Raw genomic sequence first — 23,265 nt, forward strand, 5'->3', positions numbered from 1 at the left:
CAAAGCACAGCCCCCACACCACTAGAGGGATATCTTCAACCACCAGCTTACCATCCTGAGACAAGGCTGAGTATAGCCCACAAAGATCTCTGCCACGGCACAACCCAAGAGGGGGCGCCAATCCAGACAGGAAGAGCACGTCAGTGACTCAACCCACTGAAGTGATGCTCCCCTCCTAGGGACGGCATGGAAGAACACCAGTAAGCCAGTGACTCAGCCCCTGTAATAGGGTTAGACCTGTAATAGGGTTAGAGGCAGAGAATCCCAGTGGAGAGAGGGAAACTGGCCAGGCATACACAGCAAGGGCAGTCCGTTGCTCCAGTGCCTTTCCGTTCACCTTCACACTCCTGAGCCAGACTACACTCAATCATAGGACCTACTGAAGAGATGAGTCTTATCTCACATGGGTAGGCAGACCATTGCTTAAAAATGGAGCTCTATAGGAGAAAGCCCTACCTTCTGCTGTTTGCTTAGAAATTCTAGGGACAGTTAGGAGGCCTGCGTCTTGTGACCGTAGCGTACGTGTAGGTATGTACGGCAGGACCAAATCGGAAAGATATGTAGGAGGAAGCCCATGTAATGCCTTGTAGGTTAGCAGTAAAACAGGAAGCCAGTGAAGAGAGGCTAGCACTGGAGTAATATGATACATTTTTTGGGGTTCTAGGCAAGATTCTAGCAGCCGTGTTTAGCATGAACTGAAGTTTATTTAGTGATTTATCTGGGTAGCCGGAAAGTGGAGCATTGCAGTAGTCTAACCTAGAAGTGACAAAAGCATGGATACATTTTTCTGCATCATTTTTGGACACAAAGTTTCTGATTTTTGCAATGTTACGTACATTGAAAAAAGCTGTCCTTGAAACAGTCTTGATATGTTCGTCAAAACTTGATGATTGAGTTGGAGGTGTGCGTGCCCATGCAGTCATTGGTGAACAGGGAGTACAGCAGAGGGGTTGAGCAAACACCCTTGTGGGGCCCCTGTATTTAGGATCAGCGAAGTGGAGGTGCTGTTTCCTACCTTCACCACCTGGGGGCAGCCCTTCAGGAAGTCCAGGACCAAGTTGCACAGGGCGGGGTTCAGACCCAAGGCCCTTATCTTAATGATGAGCTTGGAGAGTGGAGGTGTTGAATGCTGAGCTATAGTCAATGAACAGCATTTTTACATAGGTATTCCTCTTGTGCGATGGACAGTGCATCGTCTGTGGATCTATTGGAGCGGTAAGCAAATTGAAATGGGTCTAGGGTGTCAGGTAAGGTAGAGGTGATATGATCCTTGACTAGTCTCTCAAAGCACTTCATGATGACAGAAGCATGTGCTATGGGGCGATAGTCATTTAGTTCAGTTACCTTTGCTTTCTTGGGTACAGCAACAATGGTGGACATCTTGAAGCATGTGGGGACAGCAAACTGGAAGAGGAAGAAATTGAATATGTACGTAAACATAACTACACTGTTTGTATTCGGCCATGTTCCCAGTCACCTTGCCATGGTTAAATGTGGTGGTTCATGCTTTCAGTTTTGCGCGAATGCTGCCATCTATCCACGGTTTCTGGTTTGGGTAGGTTTTAATAGTCACAGTGGGTACAACATCTTCTATACAATGCCTGATAAAGTAAGTCACCGTATCCGTGTATTCGTCGATATTATTTTCAGTGGATACACGGAACATATCCCAGTCCGTGTGATCAAAACAATCTTGAAGCATGGATTCCGATTGGTCAGACCAGCATTGAATAGCCTGTAGCAAGGGTACTTCCAGTTTGAGTTTCAGCCTATAGGAAGGGAGAAGCAAAATTGAGTCGTGATCAGATTTGTCGAAGGGAGGGTGGTGAAGGGCCTTGTAGGCATTTTGAAAAGTTGAGTAGCAGTGGTCCAATGTTTTCTCAGAGTGAGTGCTACAGTCAATGTGTTGGTAGAACTTCGGTAGCGTTTTCCTCAGGTTAGCTTTGTTAAAATCCCTGGCTACAGTAAATGCGGCCTCAGGATATGTGGTTTCCAGTTTTCATAGGGTCCAGTGTAGTTATTTGAGGGACATCGTGGTAAAGGCTTGACGGGGAATATACACAGCTGTGACTAACCGAAGATAATTCTCTTGGGAGGTACTGCGGTCTGCATTTGATTGTAAGGTATTCTAGGTCGGGTGGACAAAAGGACTTGAGTTTCTGTGTCTTATCACAATCACACCATGAGTAGTTAATCATGAAACAGATTTATATTCCTGTCTGTGTGACGTTCGTCGTTAGGAGGAGACCAAGGCGCAGCGTGAGTTGGGTTCATCATAATTTATTTTCAATATGAACCAGCAAAAACAATAAACAATACAACGAACGAAAATCTAGGCGTGTAAACACATGCAACACCAAGACAAGATCCCACAACTGACTGTGGGGAAAAAGGGCTGCCTAAGTATGATTCCCAATCAGAGACAACGAATGACAGCTGCCTCTGATTGGAAACCATACTCGGCCAATCAAAGAAAAAAAAAACATAGACATACAACACATAGAATGCCCACCCCATGTCACACCCTGACCTAACCAGAGATAAACGGCTCTCTCAGGTCAGGGCTTGACAATCTGTGTGATGAACTGAGAAACCAGTTCACTGTATGGACTCAGACAGTATATCCCGAGAGAGCCATGTTTCCGTGAAACAGAGTATGTTACAATCCCTGATGTCTCTCTGGAAGGAGATCCTAGCCTTGAACTCGTCAACTTTATTATCCAGTGACTGAACATTAGCGAGTAATATACTAGGAAGTTGTGGGTGGTGTGTGCGCCCCCTGAGTCGGACTAGGAGTCCACTCCGAATACCTCTTCTCCGCCGGCGGTATTTTGGATCAGCCTCTGGAATCAGTTCAATTGCCTTGGGGGGTACAAACAAAGGATCCAATGTGGGAAAGTCGTATTCCTGGTAGTAATGCTGTTGAGTTACCGCCACTGTGATATTCAAAAGTGATTTCTGGTTGTATGTAATAACACCCAAAGAATTCTGGGCTACTAATGTAAGAAATAGCATAAAAAACGAAATACTGTTGCTTAGGAGCTAGAAGCATGGCTGCCCTATCTGTCGGCGCCACTAAGGGCAATGCGATTGCCTATTACCATCTAGTAGGCTCGGGACGAGCTAGGGCATTGGGGATGGGGTTGAGAATGGCCTTAAACCAAATGCTACGGCTTCGAGCATTGCAGGTTCAATCCCAGTGCTAGGCATTTGTTTTGTAATTTTATTTTTCTGTTTTAACCCTATCCCGAACCTTTACCCTAACCAGTCAGAATTTTGCCTAAATGTACGTTTCGGTTTCACTTTTGCCCAGTTTGACTGCAAAACACGCCATAATAAAAACAGCAAGACACTCCATATCTCTGTTGCCTGCAGTTATCACAAATGTCTCCATTTGCTTTGTAGGTTGCGTTGTCTAAAAGAAAACTACAGCTGATTTTTGTACTTTCACTGACATTGGATGAACACACACACACACACACACACACACACACACAGTCTTGAATAACTGACCTTGTGGGGACACAATCCTATTTTCCCTAACCCCTAACCCTAACCTTAACCTGAACCCAAAAACCTGACCTTAACCTTAAACCCCTTAGAAATAGCATATGACCTTGTGGGACTAACAAAATGTCCCCAGTTGGTCAAATTTGTGTTTGTTTACTATTACTGGACTTCTGGTCCCCACAAGTATAGTTAAACACGTCTACACAGTACACACAAACACACAGACAGACGTTTCAAAATGCTCCACTTTAATTTCAGTAATCAGACCGGACTGTTCCGGCAAAGCTTTGAATCAAAGGAAAACACAGTTCAAACATAGCCTGCTAACACACACTAATCTGGGACATGAAGGGAGGGTTTGTGCTCTGATTCAGAGAAAATTTGACATTAGATCACAGCGGCCCGTGTCCCTGCCACCGCTGTGACCGCCGCTGTGACCACCGCTCTCTTTGTCCTCTGGGGCAAGTGGCCATGGTGACAGCCTGCTTGTCCTCTGGGGCAGGCTGCCATGGTGGCAGCCTGCTTGTCAGCCGTTTGTCACACACTTGAAAAGAAGGAAACAAAATAAAATAATCAAATAAGAATTTTTGATCAATTTGGCAAGCCGCAGAATCCCATCACTTGCATTTGTGTTGTGTTGTTTTCTTGTCTTAAAGGCAAAGCTTAACTTCAAAGATTCCCTCTGTAAACAGTTCTGGTGAAATAAGCTTACGATGGGATGCTCTCTGACATTACCTGCTGCATTGAAGAAGATTACAGTGTGGTGTTGCACTAAACAGCCATCCTAGACAGAAACTTTAAGACGTTGCTTTTTCATGGTGGGGTTGTGTGCGTGGGGCCATAGGCTTCATAAAAGGAAGGGCACCCATGTTTAGACATGTATGGTCTGTAAAACTGTCGCTAACTCATTAATCCTTTCGCTCAAGGCATTCTTAGTGATTCAAGGTTAGAAAATAAATGTACAGAAATATCCAGCAGTATTTAAATAAGTGACCTAAATTAAAGCCTTTTAAAATATGCACATTTTCTTAATCAATGACTTGTGATAGGAGATTGCCTAAAGGGTTTATCATAGTCCAAAATGTGTACACATATACACAGCAGTGTTCTAGAGTATTGGCTTTCAAACTGTAACAAAATGGTGACTGTCTTAACAATGGAACTCTAGTAGACTGGTATCATATGCACTTATGTCAGTCTCATTAAGACTGTAAAACTGGCAGTGTACAAGCTCAACCTTTATTAAAAGAGTACAACATAATACATGAACTGGCATGACACTTTCACCCACAGTTGTCACAACAGAGTTAACCCAAGGCCACGCCTCCAACAAGCCACACCTCCAGATCCTCTAATGGGTCAGTTGTCCCCGACAACCCCGAAATCCAAAACAAAATCCTGAAACCTGGATGGGGGTCTTCAGCGGCTGATTCGTGGTTGTCGTTGAGGGGTGCCATCCTGACCTCGAGATGGGAGCCTGCGACAGTGGCTCCCTCGTGACCGCGGCGGAGTCCCATTCTGACCTTGCCCCTCAGGTGAGGAAACCGCTGTGTTGTCCAATGATCCAGGGCTGTGAGGAGGAGTAACCACCTCCTTGTCCTCTCTTTCCACTTTACGTGGTGTATGAGGTTGGTAAGGTGCCAGCCGATCTTGATGGAGGACCACAACTCATCCACGAGTCTGAAGCTGGATGCAGTACACCATGTCAGAAAGTCATTCCAGAACCCTGCATGGGCCTTCCCAGTGACTCATTTGTTTTGGGATCAGACCAAGCTTGTGCCGGGGACTGTACACCCACACTTTTTGGCCAGGCTGTAAAGGCTGACCTTGGCAGCAGGTGTTGTATGCCCACTTCTGCTTTACCCCTGCTTCCATCAAGCGATGCCATGCAAAGTCATGGGCCGTGTCCAGGTGCTGATGACGGTGGTGGAGGTACTCCAAGCCTGAGGCTCCAGGAACAAGGACAAGTCCATTGGAGTGCGTAGTTCTCTGGCCACTTGGTAAAATAGTCCATGGCCACAGGTAGGTATCGATTGCCTGCCTCTGTCATGGGGAAAGGACCCAGGATGTCCACAGGGGCCCCCACATGATATTACTGCAATGGGGCATGGGAGCGTCTGGTTGGTCCTTTGGGCAGTGCAGGCGTCACAGGCATGCACATACTGTTATGTGTCTTGGCGGCACCCAGCCCAGAGTTTCCTTCAGAGTCGTTGGATGGTCTTTGTGTACCAGAAGTATTCTGCCCCCACCGATCCATGGACAGCCCTGAAGGCATGGGCGCACATGGAACAAGGCACCAGCCGCTACCACACCACCAAGTTTTGTGTTGGTTCCCTTCATTTTCGAAACATCACCCCATTGTGAATGGCAAGGTTGTCCCACTGGGAGTAGTAGGCCTTGGCTTCAGGGCACAGGGGTGAGACACTGTTCAAGGCAGGCCACTGACTGGTTTCCAACCAACCCCGAATAGTTGCCAACACCCGGTCACCTTCCTACTCCCTCTTCAGGTCCTGGTTATTCCAGCTCCCCAAGCGTGTTGAGCTCCTGTCTCCCATCTGAATTGTCACCCATGTGGGCAGGAGACCCTCCTTTTGTTCCAAGCGTGGGCAGTGCTTGCAGTCATCCTCTTCACACGGAAGCCAGTGGCTGGTGAGACAACGCATCAGCGTGTGTGTTGCATCTGGTAGTTGCATCTTGCTCCTGTAACTCTTCTTTTTTATTTTTATTTTTTGCATTTTCCAATTAAGAACATTCAAAACAAAAGTGAAATATGTTAGACAACAAAGGACAAAGTGACGGTAACAGAAGAGCGTAATAAAAAAATACAAATTATATATACGGACATACATAATACATAAAAACATACATGATACATAAGTCATAATAAAGAGTAAAATAAAAAATAATAATAATGAGACACTGCCGTAAGCTACATATTATACATTACGTGTGAAACATTATATAAGAATTATATAGAGATTCAATCAATGTGATGTAAGGGGAGATTCTCCATATAGTCAATAAAAGGTTGCCAAATTCTGTAAAATGTCTTTAACTTATTCCCCAAGCAGTAAGTGATTTTCTCCAGTGGGATACAACTATTAACTTCCGATAGCCACATTGCAACTGGCAGGGAGGAATCCGATTTCCATTTCAAGGCAATACATTTCTTGGCAATCGCTAGCAATATTTCTGTTAGCTTTATAGTATGGCTATGCCTAAGATTGGTGTTAGTATAGTTACCCAGTAGACAGACCTCCGGGTCTAAAGGGAATGCAACCCCGTGGATTGAGGATATGGTATCGCATACCCCCTGCCAGAAACCGTGTAGTTTTGAACACTGCCAAGTGGAATGGAGGAATGTTCCTTCATCTGAGCCACATCTAAAACATAGGGAGGAGATATCAGAGTTGAACTTGTGCAGTCTAGATGGGGTGATATAGAGCTGATGGAGGAAATTAAACTGGATCAGTCTGTATCTGGAGTTCAATGTGGATGTAACACCATCCCTGCATAGGTCACTCTGTAGGCCCTCATCAAGATCAATACCCAGATCTTTTTCCCTCCTGTAACTCTTCTAACCAGCGAGCCACCTGGCCCTCTGATTCTTGGAAGTTGAGAAGCCAGGTAAGTGAGGCATGAGGAGGGGGAACTGGGTCCAATAGAAGTAGAGTCGGAAATGATGGAGTGCATCGACCACAACCAACAACTCTCGCCGGGTGACACAGTAGTTGCGCTCGGCATGGTTGAGGCACCGACTGTAGAGGCCACCACCCATTCCCCATCCGGCCCCTCCTGTGAAAGAACGCCCCCAATGCCCACATTGCTGGCATCTGTGTCCACAATGAATGGGTGCTGGGGGTTGGGGTATGCCAGGACAGGAGCCTTGAATAGGGACTGATGCAGTTCAACGAATGCTGCCGTGCAGTCATCATCCCAGTCAAACCGCTGGTCCTTGTTTATAAGGCATGTAGAGGGCTGGCTACTGTTGCTAAGTCCTTGATGAACCTCCGGTAGTAAGAAGTTAGGCCAACGAAGCTTCTCAACTCAGAGAGGTCCTTGAAGGTCACTCAGTGCTGAACCGCCACCACCTTGGCTGGATCAGTTGTGACTCTGTCTGCCCCAACGAAATGGCCTAGGAACTTGACCTCCCACTGCTATAGGTGACACATCTTGTGAAGGAACTTGAGTCCTGCCTACCGGATGGCAAGCAGAACCTCACACAGATTATGTTGCATGCACAAGGAAGTCTTCCAGGTAGACCACACACTTGTTGCGGAGGATTGTGTCCAACACTTGCTCCATAAGACACTCAAAAGTTGGCTGAGCTTTGCAGAGCCCGAAGGGTATCACAGTGAACTGCCACCAGCTCCACTTGCCAATAACCGCTGCGGAGGTCGAGGGAACTGAACCATCGTGACCCTGTGATGTAGTCCATGCATTATTTATGCGCGGGAGGGGATAGGAAATTTTCCTGGTCACATAGTTCAGCTGTCTGTAGTCTGTACAGAAGCACTATGAGCAGTCCTTCTTCTTGACAAGGACTACGGTGGGCCTCCCAAGGACTGTTGGATGGCTTGATGAACCCTGTCTCTGTCGTCTTCCGGATCTTCTGCTCTGCTATTTTTCTCTTTGCCAGTGGCAAGCGATGGAGTGCTGGACCAGACTGGTTCTCTGGCAGTCTTCATCTCATACTGCAAAGACATCTACAAACTCTGCAAACAGTGCTTCCAACACATCCCGCTGCTCAGGCTCCAGCCCTTCCGAACACCTCTACCCTTGTTCCAGCACAGCTTGCCGGGTAGCTTCCGAAGGTATGTCCACTGTGCCACTGGTGACCTGCTGGGGCACAATCACCTCTTTGGGGGTCTTTAGTTGCTCCTTCTCATCTGGGGGAAGGATCTTTGTGGGGCTGTCTGTCACCAACTCCTGACGAGTCAGCTGCGGCTGCCGGTGTCTTCTTCCACTGCTCCGAAGTCCCATCATGGAGTCTTTCATCTGGAGGCTCCGCATTCCAACATCTAGGCACTTGACTGAGTGAATCCAACCCTAGGATGCAGTCATCTTGGATATCGCCCAACCAGAACTTGTGCTCCATCAAGACATTGCTGACTCTCACCGATAAGGACCGCCGGTGCTTCATTTCCGCGAGATCCCCTGTCACAGTGTGAAGATATACCAAGGTAGGGGTTCAACCCAGAGGGGAAGGGCCCACTGTGTCTGAAAGAACACCAGGCCGGACAAGGGATATTGTGGAACTGGTGTCAATCATCGCCTGGCAGGCCTCACAGCTGATGCTGCATGGAAGGTAGAGGCCCTGCGTCTCTCTGTGCTAGTGATGGCTGTTGAACCTCTTACATCTACACGTTCCGCTAGCGGAACGTCTGCTCCAATATCCAATGATGGGCGGGGCGCGAAATACAAACTCCTCTAAAATCCGAAAACTTCCATTTTTCAAACATATGATTATTTTACAGCTATTTAAAGACAAGACTCTCCTTTATCTAACCACACTGTCCGATTTCAAAAAGGCTTTACAGCGAAAGCAAAACATTAGATTATGTCAGCAGAGTACCCAGCCAGAAATAATCAGACACCCATTTTTCAAGCTAGCATATCATGTCACATAAACCCAAACCATAGCTAAATGCAGCACTAACCTTTTATGATCTTCATCAGATGACACACCTAGGACATTATGTTATACAATACATGCATGTCTGTTCAATCAAGTTCATATTTATATCAAAAACCAGCTTTTTACATTAGCATGTGACGTTCAGAACTAGCATTCCCACCGAACACTTCCGGTGATTTTACTAAATTACTCACGATAAACGTTCACAAAAAGCATAACAATTATTTTAAGAATTATAGATACAGAACTCCTCTATGCACTCGATATGTCCGATTTTAAAATAGCTTTTCGGATGAAGCACATTTTGCAATAATCTAAGTACATAGCCCAGCCATTACGGGCTAGCTATTTAGACACCCAACCAGTTTAGCCTTCACCAAAATCACATTTCCTATAAGAAAAATGTTCTTACCTTGCTTGTTCTTCGTCAGAATACACTGCCAGGACTTCTACTTCAATAACAAATGTAGGTTTGGTCCCAAATAATCCATCGTTATGTTCCATCAAGACGTTTTGTTCGTGCGTTCTAGACACTATCCCAACGCTAAATCTCGGCCACGAGCATGACGCAGAATGTGACAAAAAATTTCTAAATATTCCATTACCGTACTTCGAAGCATGTCAACCGCTGTTTAAAACCAATTTTTATGCAATTTATCTCGTAGAAAAGCGATAATATTCCGACCGGGAATCTGCCTGTCTGTATACTGAGGGAAAAACCGAAAGCCGGGGGCGGGGCGGGTCGCGAGCGTAAGGCTTAGTCCACTGAGTGACCACTTAGCTTTTGCTCTCTATTGTTTCAACCAGGGCTTTGAATTACGTCATTCCTGTTTTTCCCGGGCTCTGAGACTCCATTGGAGACGTCGGAAGTGTCACGTAAGAGCAGAGATCCTTTGTAAAAGATAGAGAGAATCAACAAGGGCAAGAAATGTTCAGACAGGGTACTTCCTGAACAGAACCTTCTCAGGTTTTTGCCTGCCATAGGAGTTCTGTTATACTCACAGACACCATTCAAACAGTTTCAGAAACTGTGGAGTGTTTTCTCTCCAAAGCTAATAATTATATGCATATTCTAGTTTCTGGGCAGGACTAATAATCAGATTAAATCGGGTACGTTTTTTATCCAGCCGTGAAAATACTGCCCCCTAGCCATAAGAGGTTAACAATCTGATTGCCTTGAAATAGAAGCTGTTTTTCAATCTCTCTGTCCCAGCTTTGATGCACCTGTACTGACCTCGCGTTCCGGATGGAAGTGGGGTGAACAGGCAGTGGCTCGGGTGGTTATTGTCCTTGATGATCTTTTTTGCCTTCCTGTGACATCGGGTGTTGTAAGTGTCCTGGAAGGCAGGTAGTTTGCCCCCGGTGATACGTTGTGCAGACCGCACCACCCTCTGGAGAGCCCTGCGGTTGTGATTTGTGCAGTTGCCGTACCAGGCAGTGATACAGCCCGACAAGATGCCCTCGATTGTCCACCTGTAAAAGTTAGTGATGGTTTCTGTGGGGAGGTGCACATTCTGGCTGCAGATTATGGTCTCAGAGACGCTTAGCTATGTCACAATGGGACATCGGACTATCGTCTCTCAGCGTCTCAGGACTATGATTCACGCTTAAGGCTATACATTTTGATGGAAGATTGTTTTTATTAAGTATTTAAGTAATTTCAATTTCTTTGGCTTCATAATCTACAGTATGTTGAAATGTAGGTAATGAGAATGTCTGTAGAATGAATGATGATGCATCCAGTATGTGAGGGAGTTGGAGGCTTTCTAATCTGTTTGTATCCTTGTGGGAACAGTAATTGCAGATAGAGAGGGTTTCTGTGGTTCAACAGGGGTGACATCAGGGGTTTCTCTCTCAGTTCTGAGGACAAGCTGATCGGCGCCTGAAGCTAATTAGAGGAGCTGAGGTGTAAGGGACGAGGGGCAGGGGAAGAGGGACGAGGACAACATCTCTGAGTGCAGTCCCCACATGTCACTCACTCAGTCTTTCCGATGTCATCAGTTAATGACTCAATCATCACCTCCACTCCCGATGCCCTCTGGGAAACGCTGTCTCTTCTAATGAAGCGGAGAAACACGGTCAAACAAGACCAGGCAGTACTGGCTCAGTAGGGTTTAATGTCTCTTGATTGACCTCAGTGTCTTGGTTGGATAGGAGGAGCAGTTACAGCTGCACTTCCTCCTGCAATTATTGCTCTTTGAGGAGAGCCTGGCAGATTAATGGTCAGTAAGAGGAACACAGTATCCCAACAATTACTGTGGGTGCTGGAATTAAATTGACAATTTGTAATGTTAATCACCTTAGCGCTCCTGGACTGGGGGAGCTGCATAATCAGCCGGGCCAAAGCCCAGAGGAAATCAATCCTCTTCTTCTTCCTGCTACTGCCTACTCTCCACTATCTACACCCCAAGTCATCTACTCATCTACTCCTCTCCCTCTTTCCATTTGTCTTATCCAGCCGTATCCTCACTGATTCTCTATATCTCTCCCAAACCGTCTACTTTCTTTCTCTCTCTTTCTCTCTCTCTCTGCTAAAAAGGAATGTCTTACTTGGGAGTGATTTTCCATGGAGTGGAATTGTGTGCCATTGGGTCCGAATGGCCCCACTATGTTCGGAGTCTTGAAGGTTGTAATTTAGCTGCAATCTCACAATTGGCATATTACACTAAGTGGCAGACACACTGTTTTTATATCCTTCTACTGTGAGTGTGTATAGAAATCCTACAAACCCATTGCAGGCTCTAGATGACAGCATGTGCAAATACGCAACTACATTTTCATAATTACATACATCAGGCACTGAAGTACGGTAGCAGCATAAACCAATTCCATTACAAAGTCAATATCTATATTATATTTATAATGTCAATATCTATTTTATTAGTGGTGACAGTGACTATGTCCACGCTGATTAATATTCTCTTCTCACAAGGGCATTCTGCTGTACTGTGAGTACCAGGGCTCCACCTTTGATGTGAGCAAGCTGCCTAGTTGCAGGTTTGAGGACATGGACCACTTCCAGAAGTGCTTCCTGATTCTGAGGCTGGAGCAGGGCCAGGTGGAGGGGGAGAGAGGGCAGCAGAGGGACCCAGGGGACAGCAGAGGCTGGAGGGCCGTACGGGTGGACCTGGTGGCCCCACCTGTTGACCGCTACGCCTTTGCCCTCCTGGGCTGGACCGGCTCCAGGGTAAGCTTGGCTCAAATTATTGTGAAATAAATGTGGATGCCAAGACACACAAAGATACATTGACTAAAATTGTTAATCAATTTTGATTGAAAGACAGCTGAGTTAGGAAACATTTCATTTGCAAAAAACAAATGATCCAATTCACATGATGATAGTGCTTGACAGAGCAGTCAATAACCAAAAATAAAACATTGATAATGAGAAATTAATAGCTAAACACGAACAAGAAAGTTACTATTGGAACACATATGATATGGCAGATGTATTCCCTGCTGATTAAAACAGCATAGACCAGCATAAATTTCAAGCTGGTCTATGCTGGTCCATGCTGGCCTTCGCTGTGTTTTGGACACTGGTCTGATCAGCATGGCCTAGCTGGTTCTGCTAGCTGACCAGCATGGTCTAGTTGGCCAAGCTGGTCTGACCACCAGCAAAAAGGCAACGAAGGCTGGTCACCTGCGAAATTACATAGAAGGCTGATCACCAGCGAAAACATAACATGGGCTGGTCACCAACCTATGCTGGTCTATGCATTTTTTTTCTTCTGCAGGGTTACTGTTGGGGAATACAACAAGGGTTGTAAGGTGGCAGGAGGGTGGCAGGAAAGGGGGATAAATGGATAACAAGAGATATGATTATCAATTATTTTCTTCCACAGCAGTTTGGGAGAGATCTGAGGGCATTTGCCCAGAAGGAGAGGCAGATGCTTCTTGACAACCATGCCCTTTATGACAAAACTAAGGTACTGTGTGTTCTCTCATTACAGTGCAATTGATAAATACAAGGCTCAACCATTGGTTTTAGACCGGTCTTGTCCCAATGGTGGTGATGCTCAATATATCTTTACCACTGAGGCAATTTTTTTTGTCACCTACAGTATTGTGCTGAACTAGTACAAATGTTTTAGTTGTCGTGTTGGCTCTCTCTTTCTCACTCCAAAGTCTAGCCTCCAGAGTGTGTGTTTATGAATCTGGGTGGTGAATTACAGCAAAGCCCTTGTCCTCAAACGTTATTGGAGGGATTAGGCTTGGGTGTTAGAATGCCTGTGCTGGGAATACACAGACACATTATCTTGAGTAATTTTATAACAATATGATTCTCCTCTGAGTGAGCAGAAACTAGATATTGACGTGAGGGCAACATTTTTAATTACAGTTCTGCTTGCTGTGAAGGGGCATGATGCACCCCACACACACATGCGCACATGCATACGAAGGCATGCACACACAAACAAACAGACAAACACACACCCATGCACGCACACAGGCATGCATGCACACACACACAGGCAGATGCATACACGCATGTAAGCAACACACATGAACGCACATACACACACATGCATGTACATACACACACACACACACACACACAGTCTTGCATAACTAACGTTGTGGGGACACACAATTCAGTCCCACTCAAAATCTTATTTTCCCTAACCGCTAAACCTAACCGTAACCCTAACCTTAGCCTCAAAACATAACCTTAACCCTAAACAGAACCCTAGCTCCTAACCCTAAAACTAACCCTAGGTCCTAACCCTGAACCTAATTTTCTAACCTTAACCCTAAACCCCATAGAAATAGCATTTGACCTTATGGGGACTAACAAAATTCCCCAAGTTGGTCAAATTGTTATTTGTTTACTATTCTTGCGGGGACTTCTGGTCCTCACAAGTATAGTTAAACACGTCCACACACACACACACACACACACACACACACACACACACACACACACACACACACACACACACACACACACACACACACACACACACACACACACACCTTCTAAAATACATACTCTAAAATGAGAAGAAATAATAACACATCAGCATTAAGTTATAAGTGAATCAAATCCATCTATTGGTTTCAATATATGAGGTAGAGGCTCGTTAAGGTGAAGTTAATTGTACTGGGAAGCGCAAGGTTCATTTACACATTTCCAAATGAATTACATTTGCATCTCAGTTTCAGCCAACAGATTGATTGAGAAACGGATATGATAAAAGGCTATTATATAAATTTACATCTCATTAGAATTCCAATGACATTAACCCTCACTTGCCCACACAGCAAGAGCTAATTACACTCAGTTTAAAACCTCTTGACTGATAGGGCAAAATGTAGATTTCTGCATAAATAGACATATCCAAAAGTAATAACAATAACTGGTAATGCTGCATAGTTTTAGAAAAGGCTGGAACTCTCTTTTTATTTTTTTTATAGATTGTGGACATGTACTCACCTTTGAAGACACAAGCGCAGTATAAGTATTATGAAAATACGAAAATATGAAAAATAATATATGATTTCTTTCCTGTTCAACAAAAGTGGTGCAAAAGGGCTTCAAATGACTGAAATGTTTAGTAACAATGTAATTATAAACATCTTACTATAACATGTCACCTTTCTTATATCTGTAAATATGATCATACTTAGTGACATACAATATTGGTACCATTTCATATTACTGACGAAAGAGACTTTTTTTCCCAAACGTCCCCTGAGACGTGCCGAGACACCATTAATATGTGTGCGGTCTCGTCACAACAGTGGTGTTAAACTAATTCCATGGAGGGCCTAGTGTCTGAGGGTTTTAGTTTTTTCCTTTCAATTAAGACCTAGACAACCAGGTGAGGGGAGTTCTTTACTAATTAGTGACCTTAACTCATCAATCAATTACAAGGGAGGAGTGAAAACCCGCAGACACTCGGTCAACCGTGGAATGAGTTTGACACGTGTTCTACGTGGTCTTTAGGCTGAGCCACACTGGCTGCGTTACAACTTCAGCTTCAAGCACAAAGTGATTTCGTCTGTCTGTGACCAAGAGAAAGTGCTCTTGATTAAATTGTATGAAATTATTATTTTTTTAAATCCTGTTGACAGCTATAAATCCATCTGAGAACGTCACTATTGTTGCATCCGCTATATGCAATATGCGCTATTGCAAGCGCAGCTGTGAGTTTCACAGGCACAGGAAATCGTGATTTTGTCTGGATAGGCCAGAAAATATGACTTGTCGCTCCTTATGCAAATAGCCAATTTCCTGTGTCCGTGAAACTGATAGCTGAGCTTGCGATAGCATATATGAATTGGAACAACCAGTGCTTTTAGAGATTGTAAGGCAATTGATGTTGCACCATTTACAGAGCGCATCGTAAACAGAATTATCAGTCGGAACTGGTCCAGAACTGCTCAAAGTCCCAAATACTGTATAGGGGATTTAACATCTAAGAGGTTTTAATTCATGACACATTCCTCTTTGTTTAGATACATGATGTAATTCATTTGTTTTTATCACAAAGGTTTACTACTATCACTATGTTACTATTGCACTACATGCTAAAGACTATGGCGTGCAGTTGGGGGTAGACACGTTTTAAATAAGAGCGCTTCTTTTTTTGGTCACTTAATTTCAAGCTTATACTAAAATCCCTCTGAACAAATATGACACACTGTAAGAGAATGTGTCACATGAAAAACATAAATATGTTTATTACAGTCCCAGATGACAGTCAGTGCTGAGGTTATGCATACACTTAGCCTTGCTAAGAGCATGGCATCCTGCAGCAATGCATCTTGGCTCATTTACATGCACAGGGCTGGGGGAGCATGGGGACAGGCATCTTGAGGAGTGAGTGAAGCAGGACAAGGGCACCGGGCATGTCACCCGACTGACCGACAGGGGGACACACTGTCACCACAACGTCCCCATTACCCCCTTCCTTGGGAATGGGGGTCAGGACATAGAGAGAGCAGGGTGGCAGCTTTATGACACATTATACAGATGCGGCCATCTCAGAGATTGTTTATTCAAACACAAGGGCAGAGGTAAGCACACAGGCTGTGCAGCGATCTGGGTGCTGGCGGGGACAGGGTTATTGGATCACATACACTTACACTCAAAATTAGATCTGGGGTCAGGTCAGATGAGTGTGTTGTGTCTGTGACTATCATTAAATGTGAAGACTGTTATTTAATCAAATCAATTCTCTATGTGTAATTATTATTACGTGATTAAACTAATCATGTAAACTTTAATTAACTAGGAAGTCGGGGCACCACGGGAAAATGTTTATAGAGTCTGTATGTCCTGAATCGACTCTTTTAGATATTTTCATATCTTATCAAAACAGTCGCTTATTAATGAATTGTACCTCATCAGTTCGCATTACTGAACATCGCAAACCCTTAGATATCTGCACGAACCCTAGCATAAATTATGACTCAGCGATATACAAATTGGTTTACTTATTTGTTTATTTACTAACTAACTAATCAAGTCACAGAAATACATGAAAACACACAATTAGGTCATACATGGGGTATTACATGATACAAAGGAAAAAGTCCCTAGCAGACGAAATCGATATGACGGCTTGGTAGACAAAGGAAAGGGGGTGTGGACCGCTCAAGAGCGGGAAACTCATAGCTGATAACTACACTCATAGAAATTGCTAATACTTTACATGAATGACTGCTCATTCGAAAATAAATTGCAATTTACATATTTACAAGTGTTGTCTTGTCTCTCTCTGTGGTCGCCGGTTCGTCTGCTGGAGAGTCAATCGACAAAAAGTCTCTTGTTGTGTTCATAATGTACCCATGGTTGTTGCATAGAATAAATGTTTCGGCGGTTGTCAGTATTCTTGTCCTAGACTTTGTACATTTCCGGCTGCATACTGGTAGTTGGATTTCTTACTTCTGTAGTGAATCGATAGTCTCAGAGTTTAACCATTTCTAGCCGTGTAGCCAATGCTCCACGCTGTATGGTCTTGTCCTTTGGTAGAGTTGTAGTGCCAACCATTTCAACATGTAGCTACCGCTTTATATTTTCTGGTCTTAGAAATTCAACCATTTGCAACCTTAGCTTACACCGTGGTCTGGCGTGAATTGCGTCACAGGGGCTTTTATACTTGGGTAGAAAAGGGGCCATCTCTTCATGTTTGTGCCCACCTGGGCATGGCTACTGACTGTGTATAAGTCACCATAAAACAAGCAATTCTCATTTAGAAGACTAAATCACATTGTTATCTTTTCAAAAGTATTCTTATACTTATTCATCCATCTTATACAACATTCAGAAGTAAACCTGACAGCTGGGAAATGTACACTTTAAGAGATATAGTTATGTGTGTTTCCTGTCCTTCATGAGATCACCAAATGAAACACACTCGACATGACTGTCCCTTCAGTGTCCACGGACCATTCCCACATTCTCAAAAATATAAATATAGTTTAATTCTCCAGTTTTGGAGATCAGGAGTTTTGGGAAGAAGAATGTCTTTGTTCTCCATAGGCTCTCTCCCTCCATACTCCATGGCAGCGAAGAGAGAGAGTTTCTAGCCGGAATTTATGACCGTTGTAAAACCTGAGAAAGAGAGTGAGAGATGTGGGGAGCCACGATATACACCCCAAAAGGGCCACGTTGTGACAAGTGTATGGTTGAGTTTTCGAGTTTGATGAGGAAAGTGGTCGGAAACGTTCTGATTAATTGAGATGTTGACGTTATCTGCACACACACACACACACACACACACACATACACTTTGGCACAGACTGCAGTTTCACTGCTAGTTTCAAGGTCAGCAGATCGCTTAAAAGGGTACGTTCTGACAATATCATTCAACAGTGTGGCCCATTTTTCAGCTGTCAGCTCGACATTACAGCCATAATTACGGTAATGAAGATCAATTCACTTTCTAAGTCGCCGGGCTGCCTCCTTCTCCACAGATCGTTGACTATTCCTTCTGTTCTTCTGTTCGCTCTAGGCAGGGAGGAGTGGTCCCTCTCTGTCTGGTCCTCGTCACTGTTGCAAAGCCCTCATTAATTGGATGAACGTATGGCCGCCACCACTCAGATAATGGCACTTTTATCTTTGCAGCCGTCATAATTGACCAATCTTTTCCCCCCAGAGAGTCGATGCTCTGCGTCTGACTGATGTCAGGACAAATTGGAGAGATATCGGAATGGGCTGATTAGGAGGGAGGGGGTTTCAGAGAGAGGGGGGTTATTCGTCGCCACCTAACCATTGAAGACCAAACACGGTCATTTAGAGGACTTCCATCTTGTCATTTGCTTTAAAGAGCTCTTCCTGGATGGATGCACATGACGACGTGCTCTGTCTCACTGTAATATGGAATAGCTTAGAGACAATATGGCTAAACTCACACTAATTATCCCAATTAAGGAAGGACAAGCCCAGGGGAATAGCCTTGAGAAAGAAATGCAACAGCTTCCAGAGACAGCTTGTCATAATACAATAGCAATACCTGGCGGACAGTTGGACTTACTATACAAACATCACATCGTTGGAGTGCTACAGTCATTCTGTATGTTGTCCATATTACGACAGCAGAGAGTCCCAAGGCCTTAGATCAATATAGTACTACTGCAGCTGTATTTAAAGCATACATTAGCCTTTGAGTGAGGTGTGATGTGAGGGCCTGTGTTCTATGGGAGCAGGGAGTTGGGTTGAGTGTCTGTCCTCTGCTGTGAGGCTGAAGGTGTGGGATAATTATTATGTTTTGTGGGCTTGATGAATGAGGACAGGTGGAGGATTTCATCAGCCCCAGACAAACTGACTCCCTCCCCAATCAGGAGGGCTCTGTGACCTGTCCAACACCTTCTATACAAAGCCCTCTACTGCATGGTGTACCCTTAAAATTCCTTACCTGTGGGAGTATGTGTGTGTGAGAGAGTGCATATGTGTCAAGAAAGGTATATGAGTATTTGTCTGATACAAATGTGTATGCAAATGTAATTCACAACTGTATGTGCTAGTGTGTAAGTATGAATGTGTGCTGCATATGTCATGTACGTGCATACAGTGTGATTATATATTGTGTGTGAGTGTCTTTTGAGTGTTTGTATTGGTGTGAGTATGTGTGTGTGTATGTTTGTGCGGTCATACAGGGAGGAAATTAATATTCTCTCACCTAAATGTAATGTAAATTGACTGACAGATACATTTCCTCTTATTTAGGCTACTGTATATCCTGATATTTGAACACTATTAAACACTTATTGTTTTCAAGAGTGAAGCAGGGTTGTTTCTGAGTTCAAATCCTGGTGTACCTCATGCAAGGTTAGAGGTATGTCTGAAACGCATCACTGCATTTTGCTTGCAAATATGCAAAGCTCGTGTTAGAATTGACAATTTAAAAGTTTAATGAACTTCGCACACTGTGAAAAGAAAGTGTTCCATGACCTAAATTCCCCAATGTGACCTCATTTTTCACTTATCCCTCAATACGTCACACATTTAGAGGAAATTGTCAGCGTCACAAGCCAGATGTGACCTCTCTGTTGAGGTCACATCTGTTACAGTCGTAACATTCAGTATCACATCTTTCCTCCAGAAACACTAGTCAACAGTGAGTTGAACTGCCTGTCCGATTTCAGTCGTAGCATGTGGAGTGTTCACAACTCATCTTCCTCCCCCTCCCTCCTTTCTCCCTCTATCCCTCCATCCATCCCTCCCTATTTTCAGAGAAGCGGATGGGTAGACAAAACCCGGAGCAATTGCACTGGGCTTTGGGGAGCGTCATTTTTTAATGCTCCCCAGCTGGTGCTGAAAAGCACTGTTTGCAGACAGGATGAAAACTGTCTGGAAAGAGGCCCTTCACAGAAAGGAGAGGAAAGGCAGGAGAGGATGGGGAGGAAAGGCTCTGGGTTTAATTTTGCGACTCACGCCACAGTGCCCTCGGAGCATCACATGTACACCTCTGAGGTGTGACAGACAGACAGGTGAGAGGACAAAGGAGGGTGGAGTGCCTTTATGCATCATGAGTGGTCGTTTGAGATTTGGAGCGTTAATGTTTTTATAATCTTTTGTGGTCAATTAACCATTTCTATGGATTTTGATGTGTGCTTGGGGTTATTTTCTTGCTGGAATATCTACTTTCGGACATGTTTCAGCCTTCTGGCAAAGGCAACCAGGTTTTTGGCAAAACATGTATTAGTATACATTTCACATTTACATTTTAGTCATGCAGCATGAGCTTTTATCCAAAGCGACTTACAGTAAGTGCATTCATCTTAAGATAGCTAGGTGAGACAACCACATATCACAGTCGTAGTAAGTACATTTTTCCTCAATACAAAAGTTATCAGCAAAGTCAGTGCTAATAGGAAATAGGGGATAATGTAGGTAGGGTTTCAGTTGTTTTCAGAAGATGGGCAGGGACTCTGCTGTCCTAGTTTCAGGGGGAAGCTTGTTCCACCATTGGGGTGCCAGGACAGAGAAGAGCTTTGCCTGGGCTGACAGGGAGCTGACCCCCGTACAGGTGGGACGGCCCAGAGAACAGAGGTGGCAGAATGGAGTGCTCGGGTTCGGCTGTAGGGTTTGAACATATCCTGAAGGTAGGGAGGGGCAGTTCCTCTTTCTGCTCCGTAGGCAAGCACCATGGTCTTGTAATGGATGTGAGCTTCAACTGGAAGCCAGTGGAACGTGTGTAGGAGCGGGGTGACATGGGTATCAAATTATATACTTTTAAATTTTTTGAGCATACAAAATAGCTCAGTATTTGTATTATTTATTTTATAGTCTTTTTTGCTCATCTTTATCAAGGGTGCCAATAATTTGGGTCGTGACTTGTGACTAAAAACAGGTTTTTAGTCATTGTTGCTAATTTATATATAGAAAAAACTGAAATATCACATCTACATAACTATTCAGACCCTTTACTCAGTACTTTGTTGAAGCACCTTTGGCAGTGATTACAGTTTTGAGTCTTCTTGGGTAAGAAGCAACAAGCTTGGCACACCGGGATTTGGGGAGTTTCTACCATTCTTCTCGGCAGATTCTCTCAGGCTTTGTCAGGTGTGATGGGGAGCATTGCTGCACGGCTATTTTCAGGTCTCTCCAGAGATGTTTGATCGGGTTCAAGTCCAGGCTCTGGCTGGGCAACTCAAGAACATTCAGAGACTTGTCCCAAAGCCACTCCTGCATTGTCTTGGCTGTGTGCTTAGGGTCATTGTCCTGCTGGAAGGTAAACCTTTGCCCCAGTCTGAGGTCCTGAGTGCTCTGAAGCAGGTTTTCATCATGGATCTCTCTGTACTTTGCGCCGTTCATCTGTGCCTCAATCCTAACTAGTCTCCCTGTCCATGCTGCTGAAAAACATCCCCACTGCATGATGCTCTCACCACCATGCTTCACCATCGGGATAGTGCCAGGTTTCCCCCAGACATGACGCTTGGCATTCAGGCCAAAAAGTTCAATCTTGGTTTCATCAGACCAGAGAATCTTGTTTCTTATGGTCTGAGAGTCTTTAGGTGCCTTTTGGCAAACTCCAAGCGGGCTGTCATGTGCCATTTACTCCATCTGGCCACTCTACCATAAAGGCCTAATTGGTGGAGTGCTGCAGAGATGGTTGTCCTTCTGGAAGGTTATCCCATCTCTACAGAGGAACTCTAGAGCTCTGTCAGATTAACCATCGGGTTCTTGGTCAACTCCCTCACCAAGGCTCTTCTCCCCCGATTGCTCAGTTTGCTGTATTCGTTGAGTCTCTCTTGTAATGGTTTTACAAGATTTAAATCTCACAGTATCAACTTTGCTGTCCGTTCGAGGCTTCTTTTTACAGACTATTGCTCAAGGAAATGGTGCACACAGTGATCTGAGTTATCTGATTGGCCAGTGGTTGGCCTATAGGCAGTGGTGGAAAACATACTCAATACTCATACTTGAGTATTTTTACTAAAGTACTTTACACCACAGCCTATAGGTGCACTTGATTTGTTCTCTGGTCCTGCTTGGTAGGTCCTAGAGCAGCAATCAAAGTTTTGATGGAAGTTGTTGTTTTAAAAAGGAATACTTTTTTGTTGTTGCATAATTGGTAACCTTATGCAAAGTCTTTATACTATACCATAGACCCACAAGAAATTAAATTCAGAGATGAGTTCAGGAACTGCCTGAATAGTTTTTGAAGTTTTTGCAGTACACACACACACACTCACAATGAAGTCGATATTTTATCTAAAGCACTAGAGGCTTGACTGTTCAAATATTTTTTACAAACCCAGGAGCTTGTGTTGAATTGAGTTGCGAATTGTATTACGCAAGTGGTGAGGCAGACAGTCAAGGCCAGGGTTCCCCAATTGGCCCTCCAAGTTTTCTGAGCAAAAAAACCCCAAACTATTATTGTATGTTTTATTTTATTTTAATTGTTAGACATAAAAAACTGTAAAAACCCCACGCATAATAGTATTCCCATGCATAATAGAGAATTACTGTATATATGACAGTATACAAATATAAGCAAGGTTTGAAATGATTATGTTAGTAATATATTATATATTTTTTAGCTTCTTGTAGTCAATTTGCAGTATACAGTTTTTTGTAATTATTTTCCGCCCCCCTGATCATCTGCACCAGAAAAACTACATTCTGCCACCTGACAATATGTTGACACATGTATTTTCCCTGACTCCTAGTTCACGCCAAAAATGGCTAATGTAACAGGATAAATAAAAATAAAGATTATAACGCTGGAATACACCATCGTGGGAACAGGTGCTGCGCAAGTGAAATCCCCAGTTGGATTTTGGTGTCATTGAAAAGGAGGACAACAACCTAGTGCATGGATACAGCCTGCAAAAGTGCAAGCCAGTATTTGTTTACGATAATTAAGTAAACAATATCAGTTCATTATTACATTCATTCAGGATTTATTTCATTTAGACCATACGCAGGCCATACAAAGTTTAAACCTGTGTGGCATTGCCTATATGATTCTGGGAATTGATCATTTAAGTTTAAATTAAGTGTGATTGTTTAAACAATATTGAATGTAAAGATATTATTTTGTTATGTCAGCTACAGTCTTTTATTAGGTAAGAAGAAAGCTAATTATAAGGCTCTTTCTCAAAGCAATTTGAGTTGTCAATGTCATTTGTTATTTTATTAGCATTCCCATTAGCTGTTG

The 23,265-nt window shown here is 43.9% G+C and overlaps 1 protein-coding gene across 1 annotated transcript in view; it reads left to right on the forward strand.

Annotated features, from left to right (window-relative positions):
• LOC115153048 (DNA nucleotidylexotransferase) overlaps nt 1-23,265 on the forward strand; it is a 138,519-nt gene that overhangs the window by 73,222 nt on the left and 42,032 nt on the right. Inside the window, exons 9-10 of the mRNA XM_029698078.1 lie at nt 12,081-12,335; nt 12,994-13,077. Of these exons, the coding sequence (XP_029553938.1) occupies nt 12,081-12,335; nt 12,994-13,077 (339 nt within the window). The remainder of the gene's footprint in view (nt 1-12,080; nt 12,336-12,993; nt 13,078-23,265) is intronic.

Source organism: Salmo trutta, chromosome 18, assembly GCF_901001165.1.
Source record: "Salmo trutta chromosome 18, fSalTru1.1, whole genome shotgun sequence".
Lineage (NCBI taxonomy): Eukaryota > Metazoa > Chordata > Actinopteri > Salmoniformes > Salmonidae > Salmo > Salmo trutta.